The sequence below is a fragment of the Sitodiplosis mosellana genome, unplaced genomic scaffold (assembly GCF_009176505.1).
Source record: "Sitodiplosis mosellana isolate CC-2019 unplaced genomic scaffold, AAFC_SMos_1.0 Smas_scaffold_1, whole genome shotgun sequence".
NCBI classification, from domain to species: Eukaryota; Metazoa; Arthropoda; class Insecta; order Diptera; family Cecidomyiidae; genus Sitodiplosis; species Sitodiplosis mosellana.
In genome coordinates, this window is record NW_022595244.1 from 11,810,246 (window position 1) to 11,824,807 (window position 14,562).

General features: G+C 37.2%; 2 protein-coding genes across 17 annotated transcripts in view; both read right to left on the bottom strand.

Annotated features, from left to right (window-relative positions):
* The window catches only part of LOC129571896 (trithorax group protein osa), a 47,400-nt gene extending 34,810 nt beyond the window's left edge, over nucleotides 1–12,590 (bottom strand). For 7 of the 16 annotated variants that reach the window (XM_055451860.1, XM_055451834.1, XM_055451854.1 and 4 more), the window contains exons 1-5: nucleotides 12,038–12,470; nucleotides 9,241–10,266; nucleotides 9,006–9,111; nucleotides 8,737–8,786; nucleotides 8,243–8,587 (exon numbers count right to left, since the gene is read on the bottom strand). In XM_055451860.1, coding sequence (XP_055307835.1) covers nucleotides 8,243–8,587; nucleotides 8,737–8,786; nucleotides 9,006–9,111; nucleotides 9,241–9,543 — 804 coding nt within the window. In that variant the 5' untranslated portion in view covers nucleotides 9,544–10,266; nucleotides 12,038–12,470. Of the gene's footprint in view, nucleotides 1–8,242; nucleotides 8,588–8,736; nucleotides 8,787–9,005; nucleotides 9,112–9,240; nucleotides 10,267–12,037 lie in introns of all 16 variants that reach the window. The other 9 variants (XM_055451845.1, XM_055451870.1, XM_055451839.1 and 6 more) reach the window with 4 other exon arrangements.
* Nucleotides 12,591–13,291: 701 nt separating this feature from the next.
* On the bottom strand, nucleotides 13,292–14,504 carry LOC129571994 (short coiled-coil protein B). The gene is made up of 3 exons (XM_055451895.1): nucleotides 14,274–14,504; nucleotides 14,007–14,183; nucleotides 13,292–13,939 (listed from the first exon to the last, which is right to left on the bottom strand). Exons 1-3 carry the CDS (start codon nucleotides 14,320–14,322, stop codon nucleotides 13,797–13,799), a joined length of 369 nt encoding a protein of 122 aa, XP_055307870.1. The 5' UTR covers nucleotides 14,323–14,504; the 3' UTR covers nucleotides 13,292–13,796.
* Nucleotides 14,505–14,562: the final 58 nt, after the last annotated feature.

Consider the following 14,562-nt stretch of genomic DNA (forward strand, 5'->3'; position numbering starts at 1 on the left):
CATTTCTGTAATTCTCTATCTCCCTTTATCTCCCTGGTTGCTGACTATTTGCTTTACATCCACATCGACGATTACACTTTTATTTCTGCTAGCGTCACTGATTTTAAAAACAGAAAAAGCCAAATTAAACATGGCAGAATGTTATAAATTATATTTTCGATTTGTTTTTTTTTTTCACTCTCTCAATGCTTGCGTAAATGGTAGCCACTGGCTACGCTCAATGTTTTTTCATCCTCATTTCACCATAAATACATAGTAGAAAAACATGATTCGATGCGTTTCGTTGCAGCTTTTTTTTATCATAAATAAATTTTGCAGCGCAAGAGAGAAAACCCCACACAGCAACACATTTTATGGAAAAACCTAATCTATTTGGCGTAATTTGATCGCTGCACCAGCATTCCCTATAAAATGTTGCATTTTTGTTAATGAAATTCGGGTGTATTTCCTCACTCATACTGCCATGATTTTATCGCCGGAAAATTGAAATCCGTTGATAAATTTGGGAGCATTTTTAATGGTTTTTTTTTCTTTCGTGGAAAATATTTTCATTACATCCACTTCAAAAACAGAAGTAATAAATTTACAGCGTTGGTTGTGATGGGTTTGATTTTAAAAGGGGTTAAAAGGTCAGGATATAAGATATATTTAATGGTCGACGGTTAACAGAGAAGAAATGATACTTGATACTCGATGCGGCCCATTTACATACAATTGAACCTGTTTGGTTTTTTTTTGTTCTCTTCTGAATATTACGTGATTAGGTCAAAGTAAGGCCAAACCAAAGGACACAACGAGAGAGAGAGACAGAAAGCAAATCAAAAATTAAAGCAACCACACCGAAGGAAGAAAGGTGTCAAAAGCAATTTGATGCAACTCAAAAGCAGCTGTACCGAAATTTAAAAGAAAAAATTTCTGCTCAAAATGTAAACACAAAAACAACCAACAGAAAGGCATCAACAACACACACATGCAGGCATACACCGTTGATGAGAATGATGAAGAGAAAAAAAACAACGTGTAAATATACATAAGGAATGAGAAAACGAACGAAAAGCCGGTGTTTGTTGCAAAATGAGTGTGCACATGTCGTCGCACATAATATGTGTATTTTTGTACATAATATTGGTCGCATTTCTATATAAACACACATATTTTAGACACTGTACACAAGATATCGACCGGCATTAAGTATGGACTTTTTTTCGTATTAGTTTTTTTTTTATTTTCGTTGTTGTTTTTACATGAACGAAGGGAACGGCGTACACGAGAAGAATGAAAGGACCGAAGGGAACATCGTGCACAATGAGACGCGAATAAAATAAAATCAAAGAATTTTATACAATTGTGTCGGATAGGACACAGTACCGACGACTGTCGTAATAATAATGCACGACACTTGAATGAAAATGAAGACGAAGTGAAAAAAAAACCACGCGAAGAAGAAAAGAAATAAAAGCAGAGCAAAACTTTGTACATGGGGATCTTGTTTGAAGTGGATTTTTTCCCGCGACATTTTCAATTCCTTTTGTCATTTAAAAGAGTGACTTGGGTTTTGCCGACGTTGTGCTCGGGATAAATCGGAGTGTATGTGCCGCGCTCGCGACAAATACTTTTGAAATATAGTAAATATGGTTGTTCTTGTGCTATCAGCACTTATGTACATGATTCCGAACATGAAATAAACTGATTGTCATCGTCGTCATCATCATCATTGTTGTGTTTGTTGTTGCTGTTGCTGCTATCGTCAGCCAAACTCTATTACTACGGCTCCGTTTTCTATTTACACACGAAATTGAGCGCACATGATTAGAAAATTTACATGTAACGCACGTAAACATACGCACACACACACACACATACGCGCGCCCATTTTGCATACCGATACTATATCCACGGCATGGAAATGGAAAACAGCGGACATATCAAAAACATTCGTTTACAATGCTTAAACTTTCCTAAACCGATATTCTGTCTCTCTTTGACCTCCTTAAATAATCGAAGCCGCATACAAACATCGGAAATATGTATGGAGTGTGTAGCCGCTCTGTATTCGTCACACAATTTTGGATAGACATTCGATGTGCTGCTGCTGTTATCCGACGGTATTATGGTGAAATTTTGCGTATACACATTCAGCACATAATATTTCTCGGTGCTATGCATTCTCATAATTGTCTATACATGTAGAATAATATAAGCGAGTAGCGAGCACACCATTTCCAGTCAGTGCACATTCAATACGGTTTTCACTATGCTTTGGTCCTTTTTTGCTATTGTCAGTCACATGCCAAAGCACTGTTGGCACATAACGCCAAAGACATTGCAAAGCTTCCTATCGTTAAATATATCAACGTAGTTTAATGGAAAATGTTCCGCGTTTTATGACTGACTGTGCTTTCCGAGAGTCTCTTTTGAAAAGACACATTGTTGCATTTGATTCGCCATTTCTTAATCGGTTTTGACACTGGCATGCGACATTTAATAAGTTTCATTACACATTAAAATCGGTTTTTGGAAGCGTATTTTCGACGTTTGCACAACGTCTCCCGCTCGCTCTCCATGTCTCACTTTCCGTCATTCACTCGCATGTCGGCATTTCAAATGAAGCGTAGAGCTACTTCTACTTCGTCTTTAATTTCGTGTTGCATAATCATTTATTAAAATAATTTGCAGATGTATATGGCATGGAACAGAGGAACATGGTACGGTGCTTGAAGCCATTTAACCTCATAAAATGCATCGTTTGATGTGTACCCGTTGGCATAATCAACACATCTAGCCGGTTCACTCATTCTCGCATTTCTCGTATGTGTGTGTACCTTGTAACGCCTTACTGAACACACTACTTCAAACTGCCAATTCAAAACGTGCTAATCGATTTATTCATGTAGAGGCCCCTGTTTCATTCGTCTATGTTCGTTCTTTTTTTAAATTTCTCTCTATTTCTCTTCCTTTTCTACTCTAGCTAGTTCACACTTTGGTGCGTTTGTATTGTAATTGAATTTGTGCTCAGTGTTTAAGAATTTATGCTTGTCAAACAAATGCTTTTAATTGCACTTACTACGGCATTGTTAAGCCTTTAGTTTATTAGATGGACTATTTGCCTTCTTTTGTCGGATTCACTGCTCGTTTATCTCTCTCTCTCTCTCTCTCTCCCTCACTCTCATCGCAAACAGTTGACAAGGCACTTAGCCGTTCATGTATATTCACGATTGGACCTCCCTCCTGCCGTTTCTCGAAACACGTAAATTCCTTCCGGTATTTTCCTTCGCCCTTTCTTGTCCAACAATCGATAAATTTTCAAACTGAGTATCTCATATTCGGTGCACATTATGTTCGATTGATTCAACACCTCTGCATTTGCAAAGCCTGTTGAACGAAGTATTTTTAAACGATTTGATGAACAACAATTCGATTTACAGCCTAAGCTACTTAACGAATTGAATCGAAGCAAAGTGACTGAAACGGGCGTATAATCAGAGAAACTCACAACCCGGTTCTCTATAACGGATGATGTATCACATCACAATCAATCTTTCTTCGGAACTAGCCCTGGAATCTATTTCAGTATTTTCAAAAATTCAGACGTAATCATCGTCATACAACTTGCAATCGCACTTGAATAGCACTGAGGTGAGCTTTGTTGGCTTTAAATGGCATCAAGTTCAAGCAAGCATTATTATTATTTATAGAAAGCAAAGTAATAATTTTCGAAAAGTATCTGGTATTGCGTCACTGATCGATGATAATGAGAGGTATTTCTTTTTTGTCTTTCCTGAATTGTGTGGAATTGTACAGCGGAGGCAGATGGAGACGCGGGAATGGGCAGCCGATTAAGTAATTATCACCAATTCTATTCGTACAATTTTTCGTTACGTGATTCTCTTTTTAGTTCAGTCAAAAGAGAATTGATAACATTTTGATGTCTCGTGTTTGCCTTTTTTCCCCATATCCCATATAATAATTGAAATCGCGTGCTTTTGTTACAAGTGCTTCACATCAGCAACAGACACACATACATTAGTAAAGAATTGTGTGCAATGTTGTTTTGGAAATAAAGAAGAAGCGAAGGACAAAAAAGTGTCGTCAGTGATTTTAAGGTTAATAAACCGGTCGGTGTTAACTTTAAATGACAACAACAAAAACAGACAGTGTTTATTGTTTTGTTGACATTTCGTATCGGATTGTTTGCCAGTTTATTGACATTTCTTGCGGCAAATTTCGTTTCTGCTTATCTGCGTGTAATTATTTCTCGAGTTGAGAGTAAATTGCACACCAATTTTTGGCGGTTCAACTGAAGGCAATTTATTAACATGTTATGTGTTATAGGACAAGCAAACCTGTTCATTTTGGTTAATGAAATGGACTTTATTGTTCGTATTATTTTTTTTGTGTAAAAATTTATTGTGTATATCACAAAAGCCAAGTGCACATAAAACCCCAATATTGACAATGGTTGTAATGATAATGCTTTTTGGTATAACGGTAGCATACAAAATACAATGCGGCGGCATACACTTGAATCCCGCTCAGCTGTTAGAATTCACAGAAAAAAAAATAACAACGGTTGTGTATGTATACGACACGATGAAAAAGTAAAACCGGCATGAGAAAATACACCGACTCGGAGGATGGGGGGAATCAACTCGCCGAGCGGAAAACAAAATCGATAAAATAAGTTTATGTTTATTTTAGTTTAGGAGATTCGAGGATGAAAGCAACAACAACAACAAAAATGAGCGGTAACCATAATATGACACGCATTTGGCGATTCAATGAATAAGACAGAGAGCGAGAGAGAGAGAGAGAGAGAGGAAAATAAAATGAATGGCAAATGCGAAAAGTACAAAGGAAGAGAAAAAAAAGACGACACGGCGGGTAAAATACAGATTCCGAAGCAAATAGACATGAAAAATGAACACACACACACAAATAATAACAACAACAATAATAATCATAATAATAAACATCGTCATCATCACAATAGAACACGATGAACGAAGAAGGAGTAGTTTGTCGGGAGAGAAATTGGAGGAAAAAAGCGAAAATCGTCTCATGATGACGACATCAGCGACGGGCTGTACAAATTTACGGAGATTTATGTTTATATATATAAGACATTCACTATACATACATGCATGTATTTTGATTAAACAAAAAAACTTCTTGTAGGTCATGTACACAAAACAGCTCACGCTTCAATACGTACATTTTACATATATGATATCGTACAACCCATACACATCTATATAAATAAATGTATTGAAGAAAGCAAGGAAAAAAAATCAGCACGCCGAACTCTCAATATTAGCGAGAGAGAGAGGGAGAGAGAGAGAGAGAAGAACGAGAAATAATTTAGAGTATGGCATTCCGTGTTTACGTATGGTTGTTTTTTTCTCGTTGCTTTGATTCTCTCAATAAAAAGAATATTTGGTCGGTATTTCTCCTTGCTCTCTGCATGAATATAGTACGGTTTACATTCGCAATTTCGATATGGCATTGGCCACACAAAAGATATGTATAAAACCATAAAATATGCATGCACGATGACGCACCACAAAGCAACAAATAAATGCAATAAAAAGGAGCCGAGAGAGTAAACGGGGAGAGAGATAGACCGAGTTACGAGATAGTGATTTGCCGGCACCATTCATTTGATATGCAACCATAGTCACTCTTATTCAACAAAACCCATCTATCTGATAAAATAGGAAAACCGAACACCGAACATGTAATCTATTGGTAAATATGCCGGCGCATTCGTGTATGATTCATGTGTGTGTGTGTATATATTACATGCATGAGATGCATTGACACCATGCTAGACACAGAGAGAGAGAGAGCGAGTGAAATCTATACGCTCGTAATACGGAATCGTGGCGACTTTGAATTCTCGCAAAACTAAACCAAAACGTGGAAATAAACACACGAAAACCGATTGGAAGAGAGTTGAGACACACACACACAGAGAGAGAGAGAGAGCAGCAGAGCAGCAACAAAAAAAACCATCACCATCAACACCGGCATTGAATGCCAAGATGGGCACAACACAAAAACATTGAATGGAACTAACCAAAGCACATGGCCAATCATACAGATGCGCTTGTGTGGCGCTTATTTTATACGCGCCGCTTCAATATGTACTCCGAATTGATTACGAAACCGCGCTTATTTTGCCGAATAAACAAACAAATGCAAATCATATTCATTGATTACTTTTAAGCAGCTGTTTTTTTTTTCGTCGTCTTCATCATCATCATCGTCATCGTCATCGTCGCCGTCGTTCACACCGCAATGAACTTTACTTTACCAAGTGAAACTTCTTTCGTTTCCAGATACCCGTGAAAAAGATGAGATGAATGAGAAAGAGGTAAAAAAAAACAGAAACAAAAGCAGAAACTCAAACCGTATCGTTCATTTGGCAAGATCAATCACCACATTGGGGTCAAAAGTTTGGTGGCAATAGAAAAACACGTTTTATTAATATACCTTGTTGTTTGAATTCACGTATATTATTATTAGTATATCTACAGCTATATATACATCGTAGCCTGACGTGTGGCTCGTATTCAAAAGTGTGAGTTGTTGATTCGAGTGCAGTGTGCTTCGCTATTACAAAGCGTACAAGTGAATCACACGTTGAATTGAAAGTTATTGACACAAAAACGATTTTCAATCGAACCACATTGCAATGACATTTGGTCGATATGCCATGCCATGCAATGTATAGGTTGACGATGAAGCCAGGTTCGACGCCTATTTATTTACAGGCCAATACTAGCGTTACAGCCACATGCCAAACACTTTTCATGTCGACTAATATTAATGAAATTTGAGAACATCGTTCCGAATTCACACATAATTCGAAGCGAAGTATTCATTCGTTTGTTCTCTCGTTCGCTGTGCTTGGCTCAATGTGGCGCACACACAACAAACTTGTGAATTGGTCGTTGGTAGCTGATCAAATCATAATTTGAATTATCCAAAATGCGTTCGACAATGTATCCAGCCATGCATATACGGCCATTGCGATTGCTTGTAGTGTCACATTTAGAAACTCATTAAATCATCAATGGCTTTTATCGAATCGAGTGTGTCGCATAGTGTGCTTGCCGATAAATCGACACAAGTGTCCCTGTGTGCCACATGCACACGGGTGATGATTATTATTATACGTACACAAAAAGCCAAATCCAAGGAAAAAGGTATAACACGATCCAATTGTGTGACATACGATGGAAAGAGACATGCGATTTTCAATTCATTTCGGAGTTTGTTTTGTTTACATTATTTACATGATGTTTTGCATTCACACGTTTCGATTGTTTTCTTGGCAATGGAATTGCAACAGTGACAGTAGCAACAGCAGCTGCTGCTGCTGCTTCTGCTATCGCCGCTATATTTTATTTGCGTTATATTTTCGTAGACGTAGTCGTTGTTGTTGTTGTTATTGTTAGTGGTGGTCGGCATTACTCTCTCTCTCTTTCTCTATCATACCGAGTACCTGCTGCTTCGCGTGTGCTTTTATTATTTATGTCAATAAATTAGTGAAACGAAATTGCCGATTAAATTGTGCTGAACTCTAAAGTGTGTTGTTTCAGTTTGTATGCCGGCGTTAATAGCCGCACATTTTTTTATATTTCTACATGTTTGTGTGTATGCGTGTCTTCGAGTGTGTTGATAAGTTTGTGTTCGTATGTTGTTCTCATTTCGTGGTGTGTAACTTATTAAAATGTCAAATGTAGCGGTGAAATTTACAAATTGCCAGACAAAATGCTAATTAGTCTATTCATTCTTTATTGTGATTGGAATTTGAATGAACGCTATTTCCAAAAGGATGTGGTGTTTAGAGGCACGTCAATTTCGTAACAATGGCTAAACTTATGCTTAATGAAAATGAATGAATGAATCGGTTAGGTTCAAATGTCAGTGATTTTGTTTTGCACTTTGGGTGAACACACATGGAGAGAGAGAGAGAGAGAGATATGCGATGTCTAATGATTTATTACATTTTCTATATACAGTCGAATTCGATTGAAAAAGGGAATGTTGACATGTTTTTTTTTTGCTTGTTTATCTGTACAAAACTGAAGTTAGATACAAATGAGGGTTTGAGACACTTGTTGTGATGTGATGAGTTGACATTGTTTTGGATTTTATTCTAATTAAAGTTTTAGTCACTTTTCTTGTTTCTTTTTTTAATGCGTTACGATCGAAAGAAAATCGAATGAAAACTTACCGCATTTGGAGGTGGTGGTCGGTAAGCTTGTTGGCCCATTTGAGGACTGTAAGGACGCTGTTGAGGAGCAGCCGATGGATTCCATGTTTGGGCACCATAGGCTGGCTGCTGACTCGTTTGTTGTTCGTAGCTGTTTGGGTATCGATGATGGTGTGGCTGCGGTGGGCCACCCGTCTGATGCGATTGCAATAGGGAGTTTAGTGTCGGCGTTTGTCCAATCGGGTTTGGTGGCTGCTGTGTTTGTTCTTGTGCTGCTTGCTCACCCGTATGTGGTGCATGAGTTGGGTGAGCCGAATAAGATTGTTGCTGCTGCTGATTCGAAGCCGATGTTTGTGGCTGCTGTTGCTATATTTGGTGGTGAAGATGGTGAAGAAACGCACAAGAAATCGAGGAAAAACATGAGTATATGACATAATAAACGTTTAATACGTCTTCGTTTTTGATCAAAAGTGCTGTTAAAACATGAATCATTCATTTGTAGCGCATCAACTTACCGGATATCTTTGTGGTGGTGGTCGATTTGGTGGCATTTTCATTTCAAGCCCTGCGATTTGATAGAAAAGCAATAATGAGCCGATTGTTCAAAGGCGTCGAGAATCTATTTGAATGATCAAATATTTGCCTCGGGCAAATGCCAATTCTAGCTCATACACACACACGTTGATCTGAATGGCATTTGCACGCTTGCAAACATTCAAGCATTCGCCCAAAATCTTCATTTGACAAAGGGCTTAGATGCGATGTATTGAATCGATTATCTTACCGCCAGGATGGTATTGTCTTCCGTACATATCCATTGGGGGCATATTTGGATCGTGGTAGCGACCGTATGGTGGCGCTTGTGGATTATACATATGCTCAATTGGTTGCTACACAAGGAATAAACCGTCGAATTATGTTAGTGAATGTGATTAATTTTTGTGTGCGGTCGCTATTAGACATGACATGACAACCACTTCAAAATGAAAATAGAAAGGCTTTTTCAACCGTACACTAACTCTCACCTGCTGCTGATCAATTTCGGGTGGCATATGATGATGTTGCATTGGATGTCCGTATGGACCTAAGTGCATGCCGCTCGCATCATTATGCGTTGGGGGCATTCCAACTGGACCAGCTGCTGCACTATTCCCATTCGGCCCAGATGGTTTGCCTTTCTGTGGTTCATTCATATTTGACACATTTTTTGTTACATCCAAATTATTACCGTTTTGTGGGAAATTCTTGCCCGTTACATCGTTCATATAGCTATTTTCACTAGTCGGCATTTGATTTAGGCTGTCATTTTGTTGTTGCGCCATATTTTAGTTCTCAACAACACGAAAAAAAAACACACTATTAACCGTTCTATTCGGCGTTGCTCATGTATGCGAGCCTGTTCAATTCTTCGTGGTGGTTGTTGTTTTCGGTTTTCTTCTTTTGTACACAAGCACATTCGTTTGATGCATATAAACACATAAATATATAACAAACAAAACACACACACACACGACACGCACCATCCGAAGCGCGCGCGTATGTCTCACGAAACACGTCTCACCGAAATCAATCTAAATGAAATCGTCCACATCGATTTTCACGTCAATTTTTATTTTATTTTATTCGAACAAATTTATTTTTGATTTCTTTCTTTTTTCGATTTGAAATTTTCCGCTTTTTTGTCCTACGGTATTGTCTTTCCAAGTCTCATTTGGATTCGTTACCAGCCGCACAATTTTTCATTTACTTTGATTACACAACTGACATTTCTCCATCTATTTTCTCTCTTTCTCTCATGCGTTTCGTTTTGAAAACACACACTTTTGCCTCACTAATTCTTTTTTATTTCAACAATTTTTTTTCCTTCATTCTCTTCAATTTTATAACATCAAGCACATGATTCGATGGTTATCGTGCTGCTTAGAATTCACAAAAAAATTCGTATGCCAACACCCAAAAATTTGATTCAAATTTCGGATTTCCATGAATTGGTTTGGTCACTTCATATTCGATGCAATTTCTTTTTCACTGACGGTAAATTCATCCTGTACACAAAATTCCAAGGAAAATAGAGATAGAGGGAAAAAGAGAACGGAAAAGCTTAAATTAAAAATAAATTCAATGAACCAGCAGAGAGAAAAAAATATAATAGCGTATCGAAAAAATATGTGTTTTTTTTGTGAAAAAAAACAGAGCTTATGAACAAGTCGACGCAAAAAAACACTGTTTCCCGTCGAGATAGAATATTTTCACTGATTTCGGTGTCACATCCACACATGGAAAATTGAATTGATACAATGCACAAAATAGCAGTTTCAGTGGAAAAACTGCATTTTTTGAACACTGGCCCGATCGATGGCTGCGGTTACGAACGCTCGACCAACAAAACCCATTTCGGTTGCATGAAATATAAAATACTTTGAATCGAAATGAAATGTGGTGAATTAAAAACTCTCTTGTTGTTCAGCTTGAAATGAGATGTACTCGGCTTCACTCTCTCTCTCGCTTGCTTTACATGTCTCTCACTCTGTTTGTGTGTGGCTCATGCTTTTTGCTCTCAATTGCTGTGTGTATCCTCTGTGTTCATTTGACTCGCAAGCTTTATTTTTTCAATGGAAACATGACTCTATCCAGCGCAATTGCTTCGATTATTTGATTTCACATAAATTACTATTTCAATAATTTTCCTAACGCTTTTCAATGGCTGAAAAATTTGCATATATTTCCAATGACGCGATCGATGTGTATATTTTCTCTCGTTCGCTCGTCATTTTCACTCGCCGAGATCATTGTGGATGGCCATTAATATGGGTTGATACAGAGAGAGAGAGAGAAATGATTCGAGGCGAACCATAGCAATGCAGCCAGATATACAGAATATTATTTTGCTTTCGGATTTTCCCTACCACATATAGAATAAAATTTTAATTCGAATTTATTTGAGATTCGTTTTTATTTCAATTTATTTATTTTTTTTTCGCATTTTATTTTTTCATTCTCGTTTCATTTCGCGTTCATGTTCCACATACTACATCGTTGAAATTGTGTGTGCAGTTCACACTCACACAATTTTAGCACACACAGAGTGAGAGCCTCAAAACTGGCTGCGATTCGTTGTTCGAAGTGCTATAGCCGCTGTTTTGTTGGTACGCGTATGTATATATGATATGAATATGTGTGAATTAAACCGAATTGACGATGGTGACGACGGTATAACGCCGTCGCTGCATAATCACATTGAATTCAGTCGAAATAAAAGAATTTCTACCGATGAATATTTTTTCTTTTTCTGTATATTTATTTTGCCATGTATTGAAAGGCAAAATATCGCTTTTTCCATGTGTGTATCCCGTTTTTTTTTGTATTCGATTCAAATCAATTTTTCTTCACACAAATTCATTGAAACACTTCACTTTTGTATGAAACTTAAATTTTTTTTCTCCTCTCTATCTCTCTGTTTCTCTCTATCGCTCTCTACTCTCGACTTGAGAACATTTGTACACCCAAGTTGGCTTACACTCAATAGTTATGACAACTCAATGAAACGAAAACTAAATCGATGCATTTGTTTCAGTGCAATAAATCCATTATTGTGAAAAAATCGCTTTTTCATTGAGTAAATTCGATGTGAATTCAATTCAGCGGGGCAAAAAAGAGTCACGACGACTGTGTTTGAATGGCGACACCGAAATCGGTGCAAATATTACGTCTACATGAACTCAACACTGTTTTCTGTTTGCTGAAAAATTTTCTCTCGACATTTTTACAGCTTGCTTGAAATGGTTCCAATTTATTTTTCTCGTCATCGGTACTCACTTTTTAAGAATTTTTTTTTATCATTTTTCCTTTCGATCACACGCAAACACTTTGTTTCTTTTGCAGCGAGTTGTAGAAAAAAATTTATTTGTCGTTTCAAAATTCCGAACCATCCATTTGGTGTGTTCACACAAAATCTATTTTTCGTTTCACTCTTCGTTTTTTTTTTTACTTGCTGCTACTGCTGCTTCATTCGCTTCACAAAATTTTATCGTAACGCGCACTGTTCACAAACATTACCGTACTTAATTTATTGGATTTTTCTCATTTTCTCACACTGTCTGCTTTAAATAATAAATTACAAAATAAAAGAGAACAAATTAAAAGAATTTTCGAAGCTGTTTTCTATTTTGTGTGGTGAGTCTTGTGTGTGAATCGAGTTTCTCTTGTAACTCGGCAGCGACATTTGCATTTTGCTTTCGCGGCGGTGACGCGAACAATACGAAGGAAATAGAAGAAGACAGCACAGCACACTGACTATTGTCGAGAAGAGTACAACCAGTGCGCACACACATGAAATGCACACGCACACATCGGCACCGCAAATGGAAGCGATACACAGAGACAGGCCCAAAAGAAAAATGGTGTTTTGTGTTTGAAGCGCGTTCGCATTGAAGGTAGCAGCGTTGCGGTTTGAATATGGAAGCGGTTTATCATTGGTTTGAGCATGGGTACGTTCACACGACGCATAACATATGGCGCCAATTTGGAAATGACATTTGCTTAACATCAATTGAATTGAAAAATGGAATGAAATTTGGGTTTCATGATTTAATCCAGAGTAAAATGATGTGTTTTTTTAGCTTTATTCGATTTTTTATTCATTTTCATTTTGTTTTTCAGCCTTTTTATGCATTTGATTCAGCCGCAATGGAATAGGCGAACGCACACCCAAAGTATGGCGGCCATTGTAATTGAGTCATTTGACTGTAGTGGAAGATAAAATTGGAAAGTCCGTTCCGATTTCACATACGAGTGAAGTTGTAGTCGTACCGAATTGGCTTCAACCAAAATTTGGCCAATCCTCAAATTTGATGTGTTCAGCATTTTTTGAAGCGGATTTGAAAATTTGTTATCAAAATTTAGATGCGATGAAAAATGGTGAGAAGAAGATGCTTTTTTCAATATGTTATACATGTCATACCCGTACATTCTTGCTGCCTTGCGATCAAACAACTACCAAATGGCACCCTTTCCCACTTCCAATCGGTTTGAACAAACAAACGCTACCCAAAAAAATAAAAAAAACTGCAATTTCTTGAGATTCACGGAATTTTGTTTTATTTCCAAAAAGAAAAATGATTTATAGAAACATTTCTTGTTCCCGCTGTCAATTGACCGGAATGCCAGTTACACTAATGTAAATGTTGAATAACGATGTGAAAGAGATGTTGAACGATTCAAACGATTTATAGAGTGAGCGCAACATTCTTACAATTTATAGTTTGATTGATGTAAAGTTATACAACGAAAATTAGCTAGTTACGACGAAAAAAATAAACAGATTCATACAGAAAGAAGCCTATTTTGTTGTGACACACTCAAAATTTTACACCAATTTCGATTAAAAATTATTAGTAGAAGAAAAAAAATGCACGAAATTATAAGAAAAATAGAGTAGAAGTCAGTAGCTTAGAACCAGCAAAAGCACTTGTGTGTGTATATATAATTTGTCTTCTGTTTGTGATTGAATTTAAGCGATCGAAAAATACTGCTAGTTGTTCCATTGAGATTAAACCACACTGTGGCTTTGATTCGCTCATTTCTTCTTTGTCGTTGCATTTGTTGATTGAAATACGGACGAGGCCGACATTAAATTTTCAATATACTGGCCCAGCACTTGGTTTTCCGAGCGAAGTTTCAAGTTTTCCTCCTTCACACCATCGACTCGTTGCGATAAATCTGAAATGGAGCATCCGTGTCAACCGAACATACTCAATGAAAATTGTAGAGAGGAGAAAATACCCACCATCAAGTGTATTCTGAAGCTCAAGTACTTGTGAAATCAAGCGTGCTTTTTCCTCTTGTTCATCTGGATTGATATCAGGCTCCAGTGACGAACTAGAACCATCATTGTTGTACATGCTAGGCAGCGAATCACTTGATTTGGTTCGATTCATATTGTCATTGGAATCCTCAATTATGGCTGTATATAGTATCGAGAGAAAAAAACTTAGTTATGTTAAATGACTCTCAGAAATAGACAACTGATTCAACTCAATTACACCCAATTCACCTTGTGGGTCGTCATCGGCCAAAGGAATGTTATCATCTTTTATCGACATAATTCTTGGATAAACTTTCTGTTGCGCTCGATTAATCTAAATTGTCTAAACCATCTATCGATGTTTCAGCTACAGCAAAAAAAAAATCGCAGGAAATTGTGAAACACACACAAAACACTGGTCGTTCGAATGGTATTGCACGAATATCTGACAAAGATAAAAACAATAAAATCGATTCCTTTCTTTTCTCTGCTTCAATAAGTCAAACAAATGTCATTTTCCGAATGACTTAATATATTT

What these genes read in the sequence shown, in the direction of transcription:
- LOC129571994 (XM_055451895.1), bottom strand. Translation starts at nt 14,322, where the DNA reads ATGTCGATAAAAGATGATAACATTCCTTTGGCCGATGACGACCCACAA. An exon ending in GGCCGATGACGACCCACAAG is followed by an intron (nt 14,184 to 14,273) that starts GTGAATTGGGTG and finishes TACTATATACAG; the next exon opens with CCATAATTGAGGATTCCAAT. An exon ending in GCTTCAGAATACACTTGATG is followed by an intron (nt 13,940 to 14,006) that starts GTGGGTATTTTC and finishes GCTCCATTTCAG; the next exon opens with ATTTATCGCAACGAGTCGAT.